The sequence below is a fragment of the Ranitomeya imitator genome, chromosome 2, assembly GCF_032444005.1.
Source record: "Ranitomeya imitator isolate aRanImi1 chromosome 2, aRanImi1.pri, whole genome shotgun sequence".
Classification (NCBI taxonomy): domain Eukaryota; kingdom Metazoa; phylum Chordata; class Amphibia; order Anura; family Dendrobatidae; genus Ranitomeya; species Ranitomeya imitator.
Window position 1 is genome coordinate 367,344,785 of NC_091283.1, and position 22,992 is coordinate 367,367,776.

The following is a 22,992-nucleotide window of genomic DNA, read 5'->3' on the forward strand; positions in this document are numbered from 1 at the left end:
ATACATGTCACCATTCACAACTACAGCATCCATCACTGACAAATATGAGTACAGTATCAAAGATGAACTGTGTTATTACGTTCCAGTGGTTTTCTATCACCTATAAGACTTCTATGAAAGCTGGTGAACAATCAGGTAATTGTCAGGACGCTACAACAACCCTGACATGCGTCCTGTGCACTAAGGACTGGTTATGGTGCTATATTTGGCAAGGAAGAGTCAATGTAACCCTTGCTGTGCTGACCAAAGACGTCACACCTGTTCCAAGACCAGTGTGGATGATATGAAAGGATTCCAGATGATTTCCAAGGCGAGCCAATGTAAGTCCAGGTCTCTAAAGGTGACACTGCACAGATATTAAAGCTACATTTCATCTATGAACTTTGTTTTCTTATCAACATTTGAATATATGGACTTTGATTGACACATGACACACAGTCTCTACATATCTACATGCTATCATCTATTGCAAAAGACTTATAATAAAGATTGTTTTAAAAGAACCAAGAAGACATCAATATGAAGATCAGATGACATCAGACCTGAGATGCTTCAAGTAGATATAAGGAAGTATAATTATATATTTTATATGAATATTAGTCACGGCTTACCATAACATGAATTTACATATCATTATATTTTTGAGAACATATAACAATATAATTATTTATATTATTATTTATTACATCATTTTGCTGAAGAGAAGAAGAAAATCTAATATGTTTAATTTGAGGGTTCCAATCAATGTCTGTCACCCTCAAAAGGGGGAATTGTTAAATATTAATTATTACCGTAATTGAATTATTCTCAATTCTGTACTGAGCACATTGCTTCTTGCTGACACTATCAAAAGCTATTTCTGTGTGTGTAGCTCAGAGTATAAGTTAGCACCATATACAGGGAACACGTGGTCTGTGGGAAGCATATATGGACGTCTCTTAGGAGGGTGTGGGGGCTTTTTGTCACGTGGGGCGGTCACCTCCTTCCTACACATCATTCTCCATGGACAAGAAATGAAGAAGCAACAGCTGATAGCATAAGCCATGATGACCTTCAGAGTTCACACAGACAGACGGTTTTACCATTCAAGACCTTGGGAAAGATGAGTAACAAGACAAGCGCTGATATTTACACATGGACAATCTGTTTGTAACTATTTCATCTACTTTTATGTTTTCTGCAATTTGGTTTTTCTGTGGACAATTCAATAAACCACTATACTTTTCATCAGAATACCATGACATTTTTCTTTAAGAGTAAGCACCTGGTGAATAGTCCTGATTAAATATTTTAGCGAAATAACCATTTTTTAACACCATCACAGCCTGTAGTTTGGCAGGATCCATAGCCAATCCCTGGGTGGAGATGATATAGCCTAGGAAAGGTAAGGACTCCTGCTCAAACATACACTTCTCCAACTTGGCATAGAGGGAGTTTGCCCGTAGGAGGTCAAAGACTTTGCAAACATCTCTCCGGTGGGAGTCAATAGCTGGAGAGTAGATGAGAATATCATCCAGATAGACTACGACCGAGGTGGAGAGCATATCCCAGAAGATGTCATTCACAAAGTCTTGGAAAATGGCTGGGGCATTACAGAGCCCGAAGGGCATCACCAGATATTCATAGTGCCCATCCCTGGTGTTAAAAGCCGTCTTCCATTCGTCCCCCTCACGGATGCGAATCATGTTGTAAGCACCCCGCAGATCTAATTTAGTAAATACTCTTGCTCCCCGAAGCCTATCAAAGAGCCTCGATATCAGGGGCAGGGGATACTTATTCTTAACGGTGATGGCGTTAAGACCCCTGTAATCTATGCATGGACGTAGTTCCCCACTCTTCTTCTGCACGAAGAACCCAGCCCCAGCAGGTGACACTGATTTCCTGATGAACCCTCTTGCCAGATTCTCTTGAATGTACTGAGACATTGCCTCCATCTCCGGGAGAGATAACGGATAGACTCGACCCCGGGGAGGCTCCGTACCAGGCAAGAGATCAATAGGACAGTCATAGGGGCAGTGAGGCTGAAGGGTCTCCGCCGCCTTTTTGGAGAGCGCGTCCGCATAGGGCCAATATTGCTTGGGGAGAGAGGATAGATCTGTGGGTACCTCAGTAGTAGCAACCTGAGCGCATTCCCTCTGACACCTACCCCCAAAAGATTCACCCCATCCCAGAATTCTGCCTGAGGACCACTCGATATGAGGAGAGTGGTACCGTAGCCTAGGTATCCCCAACAGGACCTCATCAATTTCCTCAGGAATGACGAGCAGAAATATTATCTTCTGATGGGATGACGACATGGACAGAGTAAAAGGGATGGTCTGGTGGGTTATCTGTGAGGGTAGTGTCAACCCATTCACCACGCGTACCGTTACTGGTTGAGCTAGTATTACCAGTGGTATTGCGTGACGTTGGGCGAAAGCAGAAGACATAAAATTGCCCTCCGCCCCAGAATCCACGCAGAGCTCTACCGAGTGGGTGAATGAGCCTATAGCAATTGTCCCCTTAAAGGACAATTTGGAGGCAAACGTCGCCGTGTCTAGTGTACCTCCACCTACTACCACTAGACGCTGACGTTTCCTCGACCGCTGGGAAAATCTGGTGACAAGATGTCCTGACTGCTGGCAAACATGACAGACCTTGAGTGCACAAGCGGTCCGGGACTTAGATCCCGCTCGTGACACTTCCATGGCCTCATGTGACTCAGGCACCAGGACCGGAGATTCCAGAGGTTTGGCGAAGGTGGGTGCCAGCTGAAACCTCTGCCTACACTGGGCTCGCTCTAACCTCCGCTCGTTAAAACGGAGGTCAATGCGAGTAGAGACAGCTGTTAACTCCTCCAGTATGGCAGGAATCTCCCTAGTGGCCAGAGCGTCCTTCACATGGTCAGCCAGCCCCCTCCAAAATATGGGGATAAGGGCTTTATCGACCACTCCAGCTCAGATGCTAGGGTACGGAAGTGGACGGCAAAATGGCTGACCAAGGAGAAACCCTGAGTCAATGACAGCAGTTGGCGCGCCGTGTCATGGGTGACTCGAGGTCCTAAAAAGAGCTGTTTCAGAGTGCTCAGGAACAGTGGAGCACTCTGCACCACATGATCGCCACGCTCCCACAGCGGCATAGCCCATTCCAGCGCCCTGTCCGACAAGAGAGACACAATAAATCCCACCTTTGACCGCTCTGTGGGAAAACATGCAGCCAGGAGCTCGAGGTATATTGAGCACTGACTCACGAAACCCCTACAAGATTTACTTTCTCCAGAAAATTTTTCTGGCAGTGGGAGGCAAGATAATGTCGGAACAGGGGTGGCAGTGGACAAGGTTGCTGCAGCCACACTAGCAGCTTGAACAGCAACTGCAGTTACATCCACAGCTGAGGTTGTGCGTTCGAGAGCCGCCAACCTACCCTCCAGCTGCTGGATGTACCGCAAGGACTGCCGTATGTCCACCATTTACTAGCCAGACCCTGGCGCTAGTCAGAGGCGTAGCTAGAGCTTTTGCCGCCCGGGGCTGTTCCCGAGCTTGGCGCCCTCCCCCCCCCCATCAGCAGGAATAAGACCTCAGATGTAGAACTTTAATTGTTTCGCCGGCGAATGTTACCATCACATGATCGGGACTGCAAAAAAAAAAACAAGTTCTGCTTACCTGACCGCGCTCCTGCTCTCTCCACGCAGCTGAAGCGTGCACTCGCCGGCGACTGACAATGATGTCAGACGCCGGCGACATGCACACTGGGGCTGACGTCAGCTGCCAGCCTCAGATTGGCTGGCGGCTGTTAACTATTGACGTGCGGGCGCGGGCCCGCACGTCAATAGCGTTAAACAGCTACAGCGCCGGCCGCGGCCCGGTGACCCACCCCCAGGTTTTTGAGGGCCCCGGGCAAAAGAGTCTCAGTGGGTCACCCTTTTAACACATACCACGATTCATGATGCCCAGATACGGCAGAGAAATCTAGGTATAGTACAATGCCAGATTTCACTTCTAACATGAGTGACAGCTATTGCAAATTCTACAGTGTATATATACAGGATAGGAGAGGTACTGTGCAGTGTATATATACAGGATAGGAGGAGAGGTACTGTGCAGTGTATAGATACAGGGGAGTGATGGTAGTGTGCAGTGTATATATACAGGGCAGTGGTACTGTGCAGTGTATATATACAGGGGAGAGGTACTGTGCAGTGTATATATACAGGGGAGTGATGGTACTGTGCAGTGTGTATATACAGGGGAGAGGTACTGTGCAGTGTATATATACAGGGGAGAGGTACTGTGCAGTGTATATATACAGGGGAGTGATGGTACTGTGCAGTGTATATATACAGGGGAGAGGTACTGTGCAGTGTATATATACAGGGGAGAGGTACTGTAACGCTAATTCCCATAGGGAAAAGATGATGTACAAGTCCACTATAAAAAGTATAAATCCTTTATTAGAAACTTTAAAATACACAAAGAGACAAAATCAGGTGTGTGGAAGTCACAAACTGAAAATAATACAATAACACCAGGGGCCCCACCCCCCACCAGTCAACCCACCACATATAAAGAACCAAATAGCATGCTGTAACCTATAAACGGCCAAAAATTGGTACATATATACCTCCGATCAGAGGCACATGGGCTAATAACATAGTAACATAGTAACATAGTTAGTAAGGCCGAAAAAAGACATATGTCCATCCAGTTCAGCCTATATTCCATCATAATAAATCCCCAGATCTACGTCCTTCTACAGAACCTAATAATTGTATGATACAATATTGTTCTGCTCCAGGAAGACATCCAGGCCTCTCTTGAACCCCTCGACTGAGTTCGCCATCACCACCTCCTCAGGCAAGCAATTCCAGATTCTCACTGCCCTAACAGTAAAGAATCCTCTTCTATGTTGGTGGAAAAACCTTCTCTCCTCCAGACGCAAAGAATGCCCCCTTGTGCCCGTCACCTTCCTTGGTAATAATGCATATCCCTCCCCGGGCACTCACCCCCCCTGGTTCTCCCATTATTATTTGCGTGATGTAAGTACTTGGTAACCATTTGTACTGTAGGCTAGGGTTATTGCATAGTTGCACATATTATTATATGGCGGATCAGTAGGACATGGGCATTAACCCTTAAGGTCTGGGCCTATTTAAAATAATAGTATTATTATAGTCACGTTATATATGGCTTTATTAATAGGTGGATATTTCCACATTACCTATTTGTGACTATTTATCCTGGTTTGGACATGTACGGGCCAACGCTGAAAAAATCCCGTTATAATTAGGAGGAGGGATATGCATTATTAGCCCATGTGCCTCTGATCGGAGGTACATATGTACCAATTTTTGGCCGTTTATAGGTTACAGCATGCTATTTGGTTCTTTATATGTGGTGGGTTGACTGGTGGGGGGTGGGGCCCCTGGTGTTATTGTATTATTTTCAGTTTGTGACTTCCACACACCTGTTTTTGTCTCTTTGTGTATTTTAAAGTTTCTAATAAAGGATTTATACTTTTTATAGTGGACTTGTACATCATCTTTTCTCTATGGGAATTTGCGTTGTAGCATATGGATGTGTCCGTAATATAGGGTCTCCACATGGGATATTTAAATTATAAAAATATTTCATATACATCTAATAATATCTTACTTTCCCTTAATATGTGGTATAGTTGTCTATTGGTGACTTAGGGGAGAGGTACTGTGCAGTATATATATATACAGGGGAGAGGTACTGTGCGGTGTATATATACAGGGGAGAGGTACTGTGCAGTGTATATATACAGGGCAGTGGTACTGTGCAGTGTATATATACAGGGGAGTGGTACTGTGCAGTGTATATATACAGGGCAGTGGTACAGTGCAGTGTATATATACAGGGCAGTGGTACTGTGCAGTGTGTATATACAGGGCAGTGTTACTGTGCAGTGTATATATACAGGGCAGTGGTACTGTGCAGTGTATATATACAGGGCAGTGGTACTGTGCAGTGTATATATACAGGGCAGTGGTACTGTGCAGTGTGTATATACAGGGCAGTGTTACTGTGCAGTGTATATATACAGGGCAGTGGTACTGTGCAGTGTATATATACAGGGCAGTGGTACTGTGCAGTGTATATATACAGGGCAGTGGTACTGTGCAGTGTATATATACAGGGCAGTGGTACTGTGCAGTGTATATATACAGGGCAGTGGTACTGTGCAGTTTATATATACAGGGCAGTGGTACTGTGCAGTGTATATATACAGGGCAGTGGTACTGTGCAGTGTATATATACAGGGCAGTGGTCCTGTGCAGTGTACATATACAGGGGAGAGGTACTGTGCGGTGTATATATACAGGGGAGAGGTACTGTGCAGTGTATATATACAGGGCAGTGGTACTGTGCGGTGTATATATAGAGGGGAGAGGTACTGTGCAGTGTATATATACAGGGCAGTGGTACTGTGCAGTGTATATATACAGGGGAGTGGTACTGTGCAGTGTATATATACAGGGCAGTGGTACAGTGCAGTGTATATATACAGGGCAGTGGTACTGTGCAGTGTGTATATACAGGGCAGTGTTACTGTGCAGTGTATATATACAGGGCAGTGGTACTGTGCAGTGTATATATACAGGGCAGTGGTACTGTGCAGTGTATATATACAGGGCAGTGGTACTGTGCAGTGTATATATACAGGGCAGTGGTACTGTGCAGTGTATATATACAGGGCAGTGGTACTGTGCAGTTTATATATACAGGGCAGTGGTACTGTGCAGTGTATATATACAGGGCAGTGGTACTGTGCAGTGTATATATACAGGGCAGTGGTCCTGTGCAGTGTATATATACAGGGCAGTGGTACTGTGCAGTGTATATATACAGGGCAGTGGTCCTGTGCAGTGTATATATACAGGGCAGTGGTACTGTGCAGTGTATATATACAGGGGAGTGATGGTACTGTGCAGTGTATATATTTCAGCAGCCGCCCAGGCCCCCAGCACCTGTCCTGTATATATATTATATATACTGTCATACAGGCTGTACAGATACAGTATATACATATACAGGACAGGTGCTGGGGGCCTGGGCGGCTGCTGAAGTATATAATATACAGTATATCAGCTGTGGCCGCCCCAGGTCACCCAGACTGTCAGAATACAAAGATACATCACACTCCTCCGGAATCTGCCTGTCCTGATAAGTTCAGCAGCCAGCGAGGGGCGGGTGGGAGAGCAGAGCAGGAGAACTCTCCGCCCACAAAACAATGTCACGCTGGCTGCGTTCTTAACCCCGATGTGCATGCACTGCCTGGCCCTGCACTGACTGAAAAGATGCTTGTGCCAGCACGGCTAGATGCCCGCCCCCGGCATTGTGCCGCCCGGGGCGGCTCTCCCCCCCCCCCCCGCACCCCCCTTCCTACGCCACTGGCGCTAGTATTATGTTAGGGCTGGTGGAACGCACCGAGTTAATTTGATAAATGTTATTTGGTGCGTTCACAGCCCGGGGTCCACCGTGCAAGAGAGGACCTGCTGCTGGCAAATGGCGGACCTATATGGTGGTAGAAACGCACTCTGTTACTTCACACAGTCAGACTGAGCGAGACGCTGGGACTGACGTCTCTGCTGAGCAGGCTCCACTGCGGCAGGAGAAGAATGGGAGACCGCAGCGGAGATGGCCCGAGATTCCCCCTGTGCAGAGGCGGGAACTTGACCCCTAACACCAGCATAAGGAAAGCCGACGGCTGAGGACAGATGTTCATATATTCTGGGAAGGAGCCAATACTGAATAATTTCTGAACTGGATGTACAAATGTCTTTTTTCGGTCTTGCTAACTATGTTACTATGTTAAATAGCTATAAAGGTTCCCAGGCTACTAATATCAGCTCACAGCTGTGTGCTTAGCCTCTACTGGCTAGTTTACAGGGGAACCCCAGAAAAAAATTGACATGGGGTTCCCTGTTATGACCTAGTGGTCAGGACAACAATGGATCTAGTGGTTAAGAGCACACGGAATGACCTGATAGTTACCGAGAATATAGGACGAGCTCTGGGACGTGGGAACTCTGCTGACCGCAATCCCTAATCCTATCACACACACTAGAAATAGCCGTGGAGCGCTCCTGACGCTCCCTATGCGCCTCGTCACAGCCTAAGGAACTAGCTAGCCCTGAAGATAGAAAAATAAGCCTACCTTGCCTCAGAGAAATTCCCCAAAGGAAAAGGCAGCCCCCCACATATAATGACTGTGAGTAAAGATTAAAATACAAACACAGAGATGAAATAGATTTAGCAAAGTGAGGCCCAACTTACTGAACAGACCGAGGATAGGAAAGGTAGCTTTGCGGTCAGCACAAAAACCTACAAAAAGACCACGCAGAGGGCGCAAAAAGACCCTCCGCACCGACTCACGGTGCGGAGGCGCTCCCTCTGCGTCCCAGAGCTTCCAGCAAGCAAGACAACAAAAAATAGCAAGCTGGACAGAAAAATAGCAAACCAGATAAAAACAAACAGGCACTTAGCTTCTGCTGCGAAGACAGGTCACAAGAACGATCCAGGAGTGAACAAGACCTATACTGGAACATTGACTGGTGGCATGGAGCAAAGATCTAAGTGGAGTTAAATAGAGCAGCAGCTAACGACTTAACCTCGTCACCTGTGGAAGGAAACTCAGAAACACCCACCAGAGAAATTCCATGGACAGAACCAGCCGAAGTACCATTCATGACCACAGGAGGGAGCCCGACAACAGAATTCACAACAGTTCCCCTATAAAATCGAACCAGCAACGGCTAGGCAGACAGCTGCGGGCTGATATTGATAGCCTGGGAAGGGGCCATGGATATTAGCACCCCCCAGGTTAAAACATCAGCTCTCAGCTGCTCCAGGAATGGTGCATCAAAAAAAATGGTGCATAAAACACAGTGGACGTACACCAGCAGATGACATAGCTCCCGAAACCATCATCGATTGTAGATACTTCACACTACTAGACCATGGAAATCAAGGTCCCAGAGTCTGAAGGAAGAGTGGAGAGACAGACAATCCATGCTGCTTGAGGTCTAGCGTGAAGGCTGCACAATCAGTGATAGTTTGGGGAGCTACGTATAAGTAGACGTGTCCACAGCCAATATGGTGCCAAGGTAGGTTCCCAAACCGTAGTGATATATTAAAAAGAACCTGGCACTCAACTTAATTACATGCAAGTGGTTTATTGAATCCCAGGCAGTAGTATGATAAAGTATGGTAAAACGCTTCGGTCACGTAAGACGACCTTCATCAGTTACTATGGGAATACATGATGTTACATAATTTTAGAACATATACAAAAGAAGCGAAATGTAACATCATGTATTCTCACAGTAACTGATGAAGGTCATCTTACGTGACCAAAACTTTTTACCGTACTTTATCATACTACTGCCTGGGATTGAATAAACCACTTGCATATAATTAAGTTGAGTGCCAGGTTCTTTTATATATATCACTACGGTTTGGGGAGCTATGTCATCTGCTGGTATACATGTAGGTACACTGTGTTTTATCAAGACCAAAGTCAGCACAGCCGTCTACCAGGAAATTTTAGAACAGTTCATGTTTCCCTCTGCCAACAAGCTTTATGGAAATGGAAATTTAATTCTCCAGCAGGACTTGGCCACACTGCCAAAAGGAGCCCCAACCAAGTATTGAGCGCATTTACTGAACATACATTTCAGTAGGCAAACATTTCAGATGTTAAAATCAGTTTTTCAAGCTGGTGTTATAAAGTATTCTAATTTACTAAGATAATGACTTTTGGGTTTTCATTGGCTGTAAGCCATAATCATCAATATTAACCGAAATAAACACTTGAAATACATCACTCTATTTGTAATGATTCTATCTAATATATGAGTTTCACTTTTTGTATTGAAGAACTGAAACAATCATTGGCAGGTTTGTCCAATAAAAAGTGATTATTTTTTAACACTTGATGATATCCATTTAGGAAAATCAGAGAAAAATAGCATTTGCATAATAATTTGCAAGGAACTGCAAAAGGGTGATAACAAATGACAAACAGTAGAAAGTTGTTAACAAATCTCTTAAAATCAAATTGTGAAGACACAGCATTGTATCTTAATTAACCAGATGACTATTTCTAGCAAGCCAGTAAGAATAAAATTATCTATATGTTGACTTTTGACTTTAAGGCCAGGGTCACAGTAGCGTTGAATACGGACGAGTGTTATGAGAGAAAACATCGCATAGCACTCAGACCATTGTTCCCAATCTATGGGGCAGCTTCCATCTCGCAAGTCTATGGGTGTGAGAAAAAAATCGGACACCACATGGACCATCAGTGTGATTTGTGAGAAATACGCACATATTTTCCTCATTTCAGCCCATTGAGCCATTAAATTCAAAGGTAAAAAGCAGTGAGAAATGTAAAGCCATACACATGTCATATTGAAGTCATACGGATACATAGGTGTGAGAAAACCGCATTGCAAATGGATCACACACGGATGACCATACAGAGAACACTTGTGCGACTCTCAGCAGGAAGACTCGGATAGATTTTCAATACGTTAAGTGTGACCCCGGCCTTAGTGTTAATCTTTGGTTGGTCTAGAAAACAGACTTTTATATGTGTAAGCCTGTAATATTGACTCGTAAGCTGATATTTGATATAACATGTTGTGCTCTTGATGACCAGTGATGTATACTGATATGCTAATTACGCATTGTGTAGGCCAGATAGTTTGTTGATTTCGAAAACAGAGGAGTAAAACTATGCAAATAGATTAAATAATCAAGTAATGCTGCTTGATCTCATCTCCATTTTTACCCTTTATGTAAATACTGAATGAAGGACACTTGCTAAGTATAAAAATAGGTCACATGCCTCTATGCAGAAACAGGGAGGGATAGAGACAGACAGAAATTCGGCCAAGATATCCATACATCCAAACGACCAGACACAGGCCAGCAGCCAATATACCATGGCACCATCACGAAGGACACGGATCTATCATCCTACAGGAAACAACCTAGGACCCCCTCGGCCCCTGTTGGGAGAATACAAATCTGCTCCATTGACCATTGCTGAACCATGGATAAGTTTGGAGAAAGCCAGGATTGGGACCCGCCGGTCACCTGGCTCCATGGAGATGTTTGAAGAAGCCAGGTTGTGACCCTCTGGTCACCTGGCCTTGTGCTTCAATGGACTGTCATCTTCCTAAGCTTGTTGTTACCTCCTTTCTGTGTGCGTTCCTCAGGTGAGGTAATCGACCCGGGAAGATGAAGCCAGGTTGTGACCCTCTGGTCAACTGGCCCTTGTATCTGAATGGTCTGTCATTTTCCTACACTTGTCATTACCTCCTCTATGTGTGCATGCCACAGATGGGGTAGTTGACCCTGGAAGCTGTGAAGTAACTGCTGCCATTTTCACAGTGAGTCAGCGGAAGGGTGAGACTCTGTAATGTACATCATCTTGGGATATTTTGCTGGGACTGTTCTACATGTTATCTGCCTGTTTTATGGTTCAATAAAGTATTGCCACACTGTTTTACCCTCACCCTGTGTTGTCTGAGTAGCGTTTTGCCCATGTTAAAGGTAGAGCTGGCATTCGGGGAGATTAACTATTGTCCATGCAGTTTCAGCTAGCGGACCTGGGCGCCCACTGACCCCCTAGTGTCTCCACACAAACATAATACTTATCATATTTTCCAGGCTATAAGATGCACTTTTTATCCTCCAAATTTGGGAGGAAAATGGGGTGCATCTTATAGTCCAAATGTAGCTTACCGGGGAGAGAGGATGGTGGTGGCAGTGGAACATTGTCACTGGAGGCAGGAGCAGGATTGCTACAGCAGGAATCCGGCGGCAGGAGTGTGGCGATGCTGCGGGCCTGGGGTGGGAGGAGGAGGAGTGGAGGCTTGCGGTGGGCTTCAGCAAAATGGCATTGGCTCATATTTATGGATACTGGGGTTGTTTAATAGTGTATTTACACAGGCAAACTGCACTTAATCATGCATGTTAAATGATCTATAATAGCTCGTTCATTGCACCTAGGTTGCCACATTTCTCGGTTGCGCGAAAGTACCGTTGACACAAAATGATGTGCTGCCGAAAAATATGATGTTTTGTGAAGCACAATAGGTCACCAAATGAATGGGTGATAGGGAATGAATAGGTGATAGGGAACCTGTTTATACTGGAAAATTACTGTGAAACTAGAGTAAAGGTACCGTCACACTTAGCGACGCTGCAGCGATACCGACAACGATCCGGATCGCTGCAGCGTCGCTGTTTGGTCGCTGGAGAGCTGTCACACAGACAGCTCTCCAGCGACCAACGATCCCGAGGTCCCCGGTAACCAGGGTAAACATCGGGTAACTAAGCGCAGGGCCGCGCTTAGTAACCCGATGTTTACCCTGATTACCATCCTAAAAGTAAAAAAAAACAAACACTACATACTTACCTACCGCTGTCTGTCCTCCAGCGCTGTGCTCTGCACTCCTCCTGTACTGGCTGTGAGCACAGCGGCTGGAAAGCAGAGCGGTGACGTCACCGCTCTGCTTTCCGGCTGACCGACGCTCACAGACAGTACAGGAGGAGTGCAGAGCACAGCGCTGGAGGACAGACAGCGGTAGGTAAGTATGTAGTGTTTGTTTTTTTTACTTTTAGGATGGTAACCAGGGTAAACATCGGGTTACTAAGCGCGGCCCTGCGCTTAGTTACCCGATGTTTACCCTGGTTACCAGTGAAGACATCGCTGAATCGGTGTCACACACGCCGATTCAGCGATGTCTGCGGGGAGTCCAGCGACCAAATAAAGTTCTGGACTTTCTTCCCCGACCAGCGACAGCACAGCAGGGGCCTGATCGCTGCTGCCTGTCACACTGGACGATATCGCTAGCGAGGACGCTGCAACGTCACGGATCGCTAGCGATATCGTCTAGTGTGACGGTACCTTAAATGGATCTTTACTAAAAAGGAATCCAATTCCTAATCCCAATGTGAAAAAAAACAATTAGTGCTCATATAAATCTTTGTAAATATATCTCAGTATTTACATTTTCAATGACATCTTTTATCAGAAATTTTCTCACAATCGAAATGCCATAAGTGCCCAAAAAATTAATAAAGTGTGCAAGCTGTATTATAGATCTGACACCTTACTGCTCCTCCTCCGTGCTGGTTTCCTTGCCCGTCTCTTTAGATGATGGTGATGCAGCAGTGACTTGGCCATCGGAAAAGGGGAATTGTGTTGGGATTGATAGATAATTTTGTACTGTTTATTATTGTGATGGGTCACCCACAGTAAGGAATATTTTCAATTAAAAGGTGGAAAACTCCCTTTAACCATAGATTCTGGGGTCAAGGGAGACCATGGTTTTAAGAGATGAAACAGATGTAGCCTCTCCTGTTATGTCTCTCTTAATTGTAAAAGTGATTCCAGGTCTCACTTGGTCCCCAATGTCTACATTATTTAAGTAATAATAATGGTTTTCATAAACAATTTGCACAATTTCAAGGATAATTTTTGTGACAAAAGTATCAGCATACTGTTCTCTAACTGATTTGTCATTTGTCCTACAATAGACTTTCATCCATGCCTTTATGGACCTTGCTTTGGGTACAGGCATACTGAAAAAAAAAAAAGAACAAAGCTCTCAACACAAAAATCCCGAACCAATGAGAACGTGACAGGGAATGATTATAGTATAAAAATCAATTTTTATTTATTTCATAGCAATAGTGACAAACATTTAATTTTTTTTTATAAAAATATATATGTAAATAGATATAGTCCAAAAAATGTGCACAAATCAAGCCGCAAATAGTAGGGCAAGCCAAATCCTCATAATATACCACAGGGTAAGATGGCCGTCTATCACGTATGCACACCAGGGGTAAATAAAAAATGTAAAAAATGTATATATATAAAAGCCAGTGTGTACCAGTGATATATAAATATATGCATCAATATCATAAAAAATGTCCAAAAAAGCTCACAAAAAATCATAAAAGATCATCGTGAAAATAAAACTGAGTGAAATGCTATGTGCGACAAATTAATCCTCACCAGAGGAACATATTGTGCAAAATGCAAGCAAAAAAAACCATGAGTACAAAGTGCTATGTGCAGATGCAATAGAGATGCCAGTTTACTTACAATAAGTCAGGGGAATATTCCCAGGCTGCCAGCGGCTAGGTAATGTGCACCCCGATGCGCGTTTCAGACACGCAGTCCTTCATCCTTCGGGATTTTTGTGTTGAGAGCTTTGTTCTCTTCTCTTTAGTGGTTTTCCACTATAACTGTGGCACATGTGGTGACCCATTGATTATATTGGAACTTTTATTTTGATCTTTTAATTTGTCTATTATCTAGGTGTCACTACTGTATCTTTTACTAATACTGAAAAAAAGAAAAGGGTCTTCCCCAAACAATTCTCACAATTGTATAAGTATGTCTTGGAAGCTACAATTGTCCAAAATGTCTAAGTATGCTGAAGCATTAACATTTCCCTTCCCTGGAACTAAGGGCCCAGTGCCAACCCTGAAAAACAACCCCTAGGCATCATCTCTCCTCCACCAAACTTTAATATTGGCACAATGCAGTTCGCTTGGAATTTTGCAAACCCAGATTCATCCATCAAACTACCGGGTATGATTCATAACTCCACTTTACATGTTTCCACTGCTCCAGACTCCAGTGGCATTGTGCTTTATAGCACTTAATCTAACACTTGACATTGTACTTGGTGATTTAAGGTTTGCATGCCACTGCTCAGTCATAAAACCCCATGCTTTAAGTCTCCTGGCACAAAATTTCCTAGCATTTGTGTTGATGTTAATGCCAGAAGAGGTTTGGAAGTCTACAGTTATTGACTTAGTAGAGCATCAGTGACATGTTCCATATGCACTATGCACCTAAGCGCTTGGTGGCCCTGCTGTGTAACTTTACATATTCTGCCACTTTCTGGCTGAGTTGCTGTGGCTCCTAAGTGCTTTCCATTTTTTGGAATCTATATGAGGAAGAAATGTCATGAACTGACTTGTTACAACAATGGTGTCTTAATAGATGACCACACTCAAATTCATTGAGCTCTGTAGAACAATCCATTCTGTCCCAAATCCCAGTGAAGGCATACTGCATTGCTTAATTTTGGCAATGCCACTGAGTTAAAAAAACTGAAATAAAAGATTAATAAATGTACCTCAATAATACAAAATGTATATAGCTTTTTTATTTGTTTTTTGTATAACATCTACTAATTGTATACATTTATTACTGTAATTCTAATTTAAAGGGGTTGACCTTTGCCTCAATCTCTGTTATTTCACTGCAGTGATGACATCATGTGGATAGCAAATGATTACTCTTAGGCTAGTGCCATCTACATCTGCAGAGCCGTTGAACTTAATGCTTGGCTGCATCTTTGTCAACGTGACACCACTAGCTAAACAAAAGAAACAAGGGCAGCAAGGGAAACACACTGCTGGACCCAAGGAGCGTAAGTTAGGCAAGTTTTTGATAACCGACTGAGTTTTTTGGCAAAAGTTTGGTGGAAGTAGAGAACCCCTTTAAGCTCTAAATTGCTCGATTTTTTCTATTGTGTGATTTGTCAGTAAAATATTTGGATTCTCTCTGTGTTAGTTTTCTTTCTGCTCAATGAAACATGATTTGCAAAACATTATTCACCTTTTGGGAGTGATAATCGCTCCTTCCTTGTGTGAGTTTTTTGATGTTTATGAAGATGTGATTTGAGGGTAAAACATTTACCACATTCTAGACATGAATATGGTTTCACCCCTGTGTGACATCTCTGATGTCTTACAAGATCGGATTTATGCGTAAAAGACTTCCCACATTCTGAACATGTAAATGGTTTCTCACCAGTGTGACTTCTCTGATGTATATTAAGAACTGACTTGTCCACAAAACATTTTCCACATTCTGTACACGAATATGGTTTTTCTCCTGTGTGACCTCTCAGATGTTTAAAAAGATGTGGCTTGTCTTCAAAACATTTCCCGCATTCCTGACATGAAAACTGCTTTTCCCCTCTATGTCTCTTCTCATGTCTAACAAGGTTTCGTTTATTTGTAAATGATTTTCCACATTCTGAGCATGGGAATGGCTTCTCCCCAGTGTGATTTCTCTGATGTGTAATAAGATTTGCTTTATCTACAAAACATTTTTCACATTCTGAACATGAATATGGTTTCTCACCTGTGTGAGTCCTCTCATGTCTAGCAAGATAAGATTTCTGATGAAATTTTTTTCCACACACTGAACATGAATATGGCTTCTCTCCTGTGTGAATTCTCTGATGCATAACCAATTTTGACTTATGTTTAAAACATTTTCCACAATCCAAACATGAAAATGGTTTCTCTTCATTTTGACCTCTTTGATGTTCATCAAGATCTGATTTCTGGTTAACATATTCTAAACTCGAAAATGGCTTCATTCCTGCTAGAGAACTTAGATTTTGAAGACCCATTTTGCGACATTCATTTTTCTCAATAGTCTGTGATGAATCAGAAGATAGAGTCTGTTTAAAATTATCAGCTGATAGATCTTTGGTGTGCAAAGATGATGGTATATCTGGAATGATGGCATCATCTTTATATGTATCTTGTGTGATATCAAGGTCCTCTATTTTAAACAATATCACATTTCCCTCCGATATCTCGCTACAGTCATCTGCCAAGAATAAAGTTAATTATTATTATTTAATACAAGCACATTAAAATTATTTTTTTATAGCATTTTTTATATAAAATATCTATATCAATTGAAAGACATGATGTAAAATTCAGTTAGTCACTAAGACAGTAGTGGCTAAACAGTTCACATTCTTCCAGTAAACATCAGAAAAAGGACTGGTAAGTAGAGATCGTGATATGAGGTCACCACCACGATCATTTGTCTGCAAGAGTTTTCAAATTCTGTGTTGAATCTGTCAATCTCACTGTGTCCACATTGGTAGTTGCCCAAAGGCTACGGAAAAGCAACAAGGATTGTAAAAACCAATTGATCTAAATCTGCCTTCCCACATCCACCTGCTGCTCCTACCCCATCACATCGTGCTGTAGGCGACATTGTCCATGAGGGTCCCTAGTTTTCAAACCCCAATTATCCATCCCCCTTCTAAAATGGACTGAAAAAATATATGTTAGATACACGTCCAAAAAGCCAACAACCGAAACAGACCACATTATTGCTATGGCATGTATGCATGTCATGTTTGACTACTAAACGGCTATTTTCAAATGAATACTTCTCATGCACCATTGGTAATTGTAACTTGGTATGAACCGCTCATCTGGTCCAGAAATAGCAAAAATATAAAAAAAAAGATCCAAAGCACCAGAGAAAGTTTGTATATGAAAAAACATAGCTTTTATTCCATCCTTAAAAATCACATAGCAACAATAAAACATGAGGTAGACAAGGCAACGTTTTGGCCATAAATGTGCTACAGATACAATAATAAAAATACAGCTAAACAATACATATTAAACAAATAAAACAATCACAAGAAAATATCTGGATTCTGAAAATTGTTTCTTTTAAACAATTATTCTCCCCTTCCCATCAATTATTCTCCCCTTCTATGAAGCTCCTATTCACAGAAGAGCCACAATGACAGCGACAAGGGCCTTTAGCAGACCCAGAGATTGACAACTGATCTCAGGCCACGTTTCAATTTTTGAAGACCAAAATGCAAAAGTGTCTAAACCTACCCTAAGGCATTGATATTGAGCTTGAGATAGTCCTGCATCATCCTCTCCAGTCGTTCACTATGTGTCAGACTTGTACTCTGTTCTGCTGGTGAAAGGGCTAGTCTAAAAAATGTGTGAAACGACTCACAGGAATTGCTTCTCCCACTTACAGTGCTGCTGCTGCTAATGTTTTGAGTTGATGACTTGACGTTCCACAGGATTGGAGGTCTAGAACTGCAATGCACACTGTGGGCCTTGCTGCTGTCTTGGGGAAAAACACTCTTAAGATTGTTTACAAGCGTGTTTCGATACTCCAGCATGCGCGCGTCCCTTTCCAGGGGGAAGCTTCTGGCTAAATTTATTCTTGTAAAGTGGATCTAACTCAGTGGCAACCCAGTAGTTAGCACTATTTATAATCCTAAAAATGCATCATGTTGCCGATAGTTCAAGGCGCTCATGTGTTGGGCGCTTCCATGAGGTCCAAGTCTATGATGTGTTGGTGGCAAGGTAACACTCAAGCTTGCTTCCTCGTCCCCTCCCACCAACTACTCACAACAGAGAGGAGATCATTATTCTCTTCATCTCCTGACTGTTGCGCGCCCATCACCTCTTCCTCTTCGTCCTCCTTTATTTCTGCCTTTGTTCCTGCACCTGCACTAAAGTTTGTCTTGTACCGCACTCGATTGCAGTAATCCACCCTTCCATGGCACCCGCCTGTGCGACGACAGTCCAGAACTTAGAGATATTGTTCCGAATCCTCCGCCACTTCCTCTGGGACCAACACCTACTCTCGCAGACTATTCAAAGTGTGTACCAGCATGTAGATGACCGGAATAGTGATGCTGATGACAGCATAGTTAGAACTAACCAACTTAGTAGCCATTTCAGAACTGTGCAAAAGGGTGCAGAGGTCCTTCATCTCTGCTCACTCCGCAAGCGTGATTTGCACTATGTTCATACTGCATTAGCCTCGGCTATACAAAATGACATACTGCACCAGGGCTTGTTGCTACTGCCATAATCGCTTTAAGATGTGCAGAGTGGAATTACACCCTGTTGGCACATCGCATATCAACCAGTTAACCGGTAGGCTAAAAGAACTCTGTAGAGATGCAAGTTGATGACCCATGGGGTGCGAACTGCGGAAGTGAGCACACAGCGACCGTGCTTTCTTCAGCAGCACATCCACACTGGGATAGTGACAGAGAAATTGCTGTACCACTAGGTTGAGGACGTGAGCCATGTAAGGCAAGTTGTAGGGCCGCCACCAGGTTTGCACTGTTAGTGCACACGGCCTTCCCTGGCTCCAGGTTCTGTGGAGACAGCCATTTCTCAAACTTTTTTGACTAGCACTTGCTTATTTACTGTGACTTTTTTACAACAGAGTATTTTTTTACCTCTCTGTGCGCTTTTGTGTCTTCAGGTTCTTTGGTGGTGTGAACAGGTTTCTACAGACTTGTTCACTATGCAGGTGGCCCATGTGTTTTTGGTTTTATAATTGTTCTCTTGTTTCTACAAGACTGGGGAGTTCACCACTCCTCTGTTGGTCATTTGCATTGTAGCTGTTCCATCTCGCATGTTCTACGTGGATATTTTCTCTCTGAGCCCTGTTCATACAGGTACTATACAGATGATCAGGTTTTTAAATACATCAGATAGGGATTATATACATTAGACAGGACTGCTCTATTATGGGTATACCTTGGCGATTGGTGGAAAAGCTTAACATACTTTTTTTGCAAAAAAACGTATTAACTAAATACCCTGTATTTTTTCATTTTTTGACTAGCACTTGCTTATTTACTGTGACTTTTTTACAACAGAGTATTTTTTGACCTCTCTGTGCGCTTTTGTGTCTTCTGCCTGGATAGCTGTCTACAGGTCTTGAGCTGTGTGACTGCAATTTCCAAGGCATATAAATTTAAAAACTGCCTTATTGCGGTGAGCAGCAGCAGCCTCACTAAGCTGTTACACTGACAAAATGGCCCCGAAGCCACATGTCTACTTTTTATATAGAGAGGGACAAGTGACTTCAGCAGCCAATGACAAAAGCCCTTGTGTCTGGATGTTGTGGATTGTTTCTGCGCCCTAATGTCACACCCAGTGAAGGGAGACTAAGTCGAACACGAAGGGATAAGGGAAAGGGAACCAAACACTAGGAAAGGGGGGAGTGGAGACCCTTAGAAAGATCTAACGTCACCCTCTCTGCCCTATCTTCTCTATATAGGTTCCACACTTATCGCCAAGCAGGATACCTAATCCCTGCCTGACCATGGCGATAAGTCTGTACTAGAAAAGACAGGATGAGCGCTATTCAATCCCCACTACTGCTAAAGACAGACAGGATACACAAACAAGGGGGAACACTTAGCTTGAGTAGACTCAGAGAGAAACACAGATGTCCTCCAGCAACACCAAGCAGGAAGATAGCCTACTGCAATACTCCAAGACGCAACAGGGAACTGGAAATAGAAATATCAACCGCAACTTCTAGCAGCAAGCTGGGGGTTATAAACATCAAGGTCCAGGTGTGTCAACTAGAGCTGGGGGAAGTTGCCATTGGTCCTAAAATCAGAGGAACTAGAAAGGTGTCTGCAAAGCCAACCGCTTAGATCTTCTGCAGTTAGATGCAGTGTGACTGTCTGCAGCCTCTGACACACCCGTGACATCTGATTAGCTGGCAGAATCTCCACACATTAAGTTAATTAAAAAAATTATACCAATCTACTGCTCCTCTAACATCTCCCCACCCCCTTCCCTCATCATACAGCACCACTATCCTCGCCAAAGTCCTAACAAAAGTATTAGTGGAAACTCAATCCTTTACTGAACTTTGGCTGATTTTTTAGGAAAATACTCATGAATCCGAATGTGCAACGTTCCTGCCGAATTTCAGATTGGCGAACGTTTTCCGAGCACGTTGGCTCATCCCTAATAATGACTAAAACAGTGGGGACAGTTTCAGGTGTAGAAGACAACAGTTGTCTAGTGGCAGCATGGTAACCACTTGTTTTGCGATATGTTGGATTTACACTTTTGCTAAAACAGCCATAGCCAGACCGCCAAGAGTGTTCTAGGACCCAATCCCAGTAGAGGGCAAGAAACCTACCAGGCTATTTAGCTATAGATTGGGCTCCAGTGACAGAATGGCAGCAGCCAACAACCTGGCCTCATGGTTGAAGAAAACAAAATATACAACTAAGATGCTAACATAGAATCAGACCGTAAATAATCATCACATAATTGTACTAGCCAGTGACTGCAAGGAATCGGCAACTTGGCATTTAGCGGTTACTACTCACCTGGGTAGTCATATGTAGGAATCTCCTCTTTACACCACTCATCACCCATAACAAATGTCTCTGTAGTATTAACATGGGTCAGATCTTTACCCTGAAACAAATACTGTAAAAGTCACAGACAGATGGAGAAGTCACATCTATGATCAGCTCTAATCCTGCCATCTCCACCGTTCTCATTACACAAGTATAAAACATATAATACTGGTGGATAAAACAAGACTGAGCACAAGACCTTCACAGCCATCTACACATCATAGAGGAGATCTCATGACACCTTCTCTCCATCTACCTGAGGATCCTGAGGAACATTGGGATTTTCTTGTTTATAGTCCTGTGGAAGAAGAGGACGGGGACATCTATCTGGTGTTGTCCTCTTACTGGATAGGTCTGTAGGAAACACATATAGGGACTGCATTCATTCTTTATATACAGATAAATGTAGGCCTTGTATATTTAGTCCTGTATTACCTGGTAATGTGAGGGGCTGGGGAACCTCCATCATGACGTCCTTGTATAGATCGTTGTGTGCTTCTAAATACTCCCACTCCTCCATGGACAAATAGATGGTGACATCCTGACACCTTATAGGAACCTGACACATACAATGATACCGTCATCCCCCGATCCCTTCATAGCATTACTGTATAAAGTCCCAGCATTCCCAGCAGTGTCACCTCTCCAGTCAGCAGCTCAATCATCTTGTAAGTGAGTTCTAGGATCTTCTGGTCATTGATGTCCTCATGTATCAGGCAGTGAGGTGGAGGACGTATGATTGAGCTCAGGGGTCTTCCCCATCCCTCAGACACAGGGTCCTGACAGCGCTCACTAGAGATCTTCTTCACTACTGTGTATTCCTGGTTATGAAGAGACACATTAATAAATCTGACTACAGACATTTCCAGAGTCCTCACCTCTCCAGTTCTGTCCATCTGTTATTCCCATAGACAAGAATGATGTAATATGACGTCATCAGAATCTCTCACCTCTCCAGTAAGCCGGAAGAGGATCTCTAGGGTGAGGTGTAATATCTTCTCCGCCATCTTGTCCCTGTCCATCCCTGTAGGGTCCATCAGGAAAATTCTCTTATATGGAAGATCTCCACTGAGAGGATCCGATGTTGTTGGGACCTGAATGAGAAGAAGATGATGATGTAACATCATAAAGTTCCCATGTAATAATGCAATTACTGGAGATAATAAGGGGAAACATATGAGGAGATAGAACATGTAGTTGTTGTATTCTCAACATGGGTCTTAAAATGTAGTGACATGAAACTTCAAAGGGGTTAATATCACTGAGCCCAGTAATGAGGAATCTCCAGCACCTACCTCCACCTGCAGAGCCGCACACCACATATATGGCTGTTCTGTGCGCACAGGACCTGTGATGAGGTCACAGTCATGTGATCAGTCACAAGAGGAGGGGTCAAGAAATTCCATAACAGTGTTCATGGAGTAGAGCTGCATGTGAATTGTACGAAGCAGAGCGGTGTATGATGTTTATGCACCAGGGATCATGTATGTTACCAACCTTTGAGGAGCAAATGAAAATTCTAACGACACCACGTTCCACATTATGTTGGGGCTGGAATCATGTGAAGAGAGCTGTTAGGCCCCTTTTGGGAACTCTGTTGGTGTGAAAATCACCTCAGCAAAGTATAGAGTTTCTGACTGACCGCTTTCTTCCATGGTACGAAAAGAGGAATAATGCCATCCGTAGCAAAATCATCTTCATGCATGACAATGCACCATCTTATACTGCAAAGAATACCTCTGAGTCATTGGCTGCTATGGGCATAGAAGGAGATAAACTCATGGTGTGGCCACCATCTTCCCCTGACCTCAACCCTATAGAGAACCTTTGGAGTATCATCAAGCAAAAGATCTATGAAGGTGGGAGGCAGTTCACATCAAAGCAGCAGCTCTGGGAGGCTATTCTGACTTCATGCAAAGAAATTCAAGCAGAATTTGAAGGTGTTTTAGTGACTTCTTCCTCTCATC

General features: G+C 43.5%; 2 protein-coding genes across 2 annotated transcripts in view; both read right to left on the minus strand.

The window, feature by feature from the left end:
- Window positions 1–22,368, minus strand: part of LOC138663912 (zinc finger protein 665-like) — a 298,942-nt gene extending 276,574 nt beyond the window's left edge. The window contains exon 1 of the mRNA XM_069750282.1: window positions 22,321–22,368. The gene's annotated coding sequence lies outside the window, so the exon portion shown is untranslated. The remainder of the gene's footprint in view (window positions 1–22,320) is intronic.
- Window positions 13,780–20,960, minus strand: LOC138663926 (zinc finger protein 25-like). The gene has a single exon (XM_069750301.1). The coding sequence runs from the start codon at window positions 16,463–16,465 to the stop codon at window positions 15,653–15,655; it is 813 nt and encodes a 270-aa protein (XP_069606402.1). The 5' UTR covers window positions 16,466–20,960; the 3' UTR covers window positions 13,780–15,652.
- Window positions 22,369–22,992: the final 624 nt, after the last annotated feature.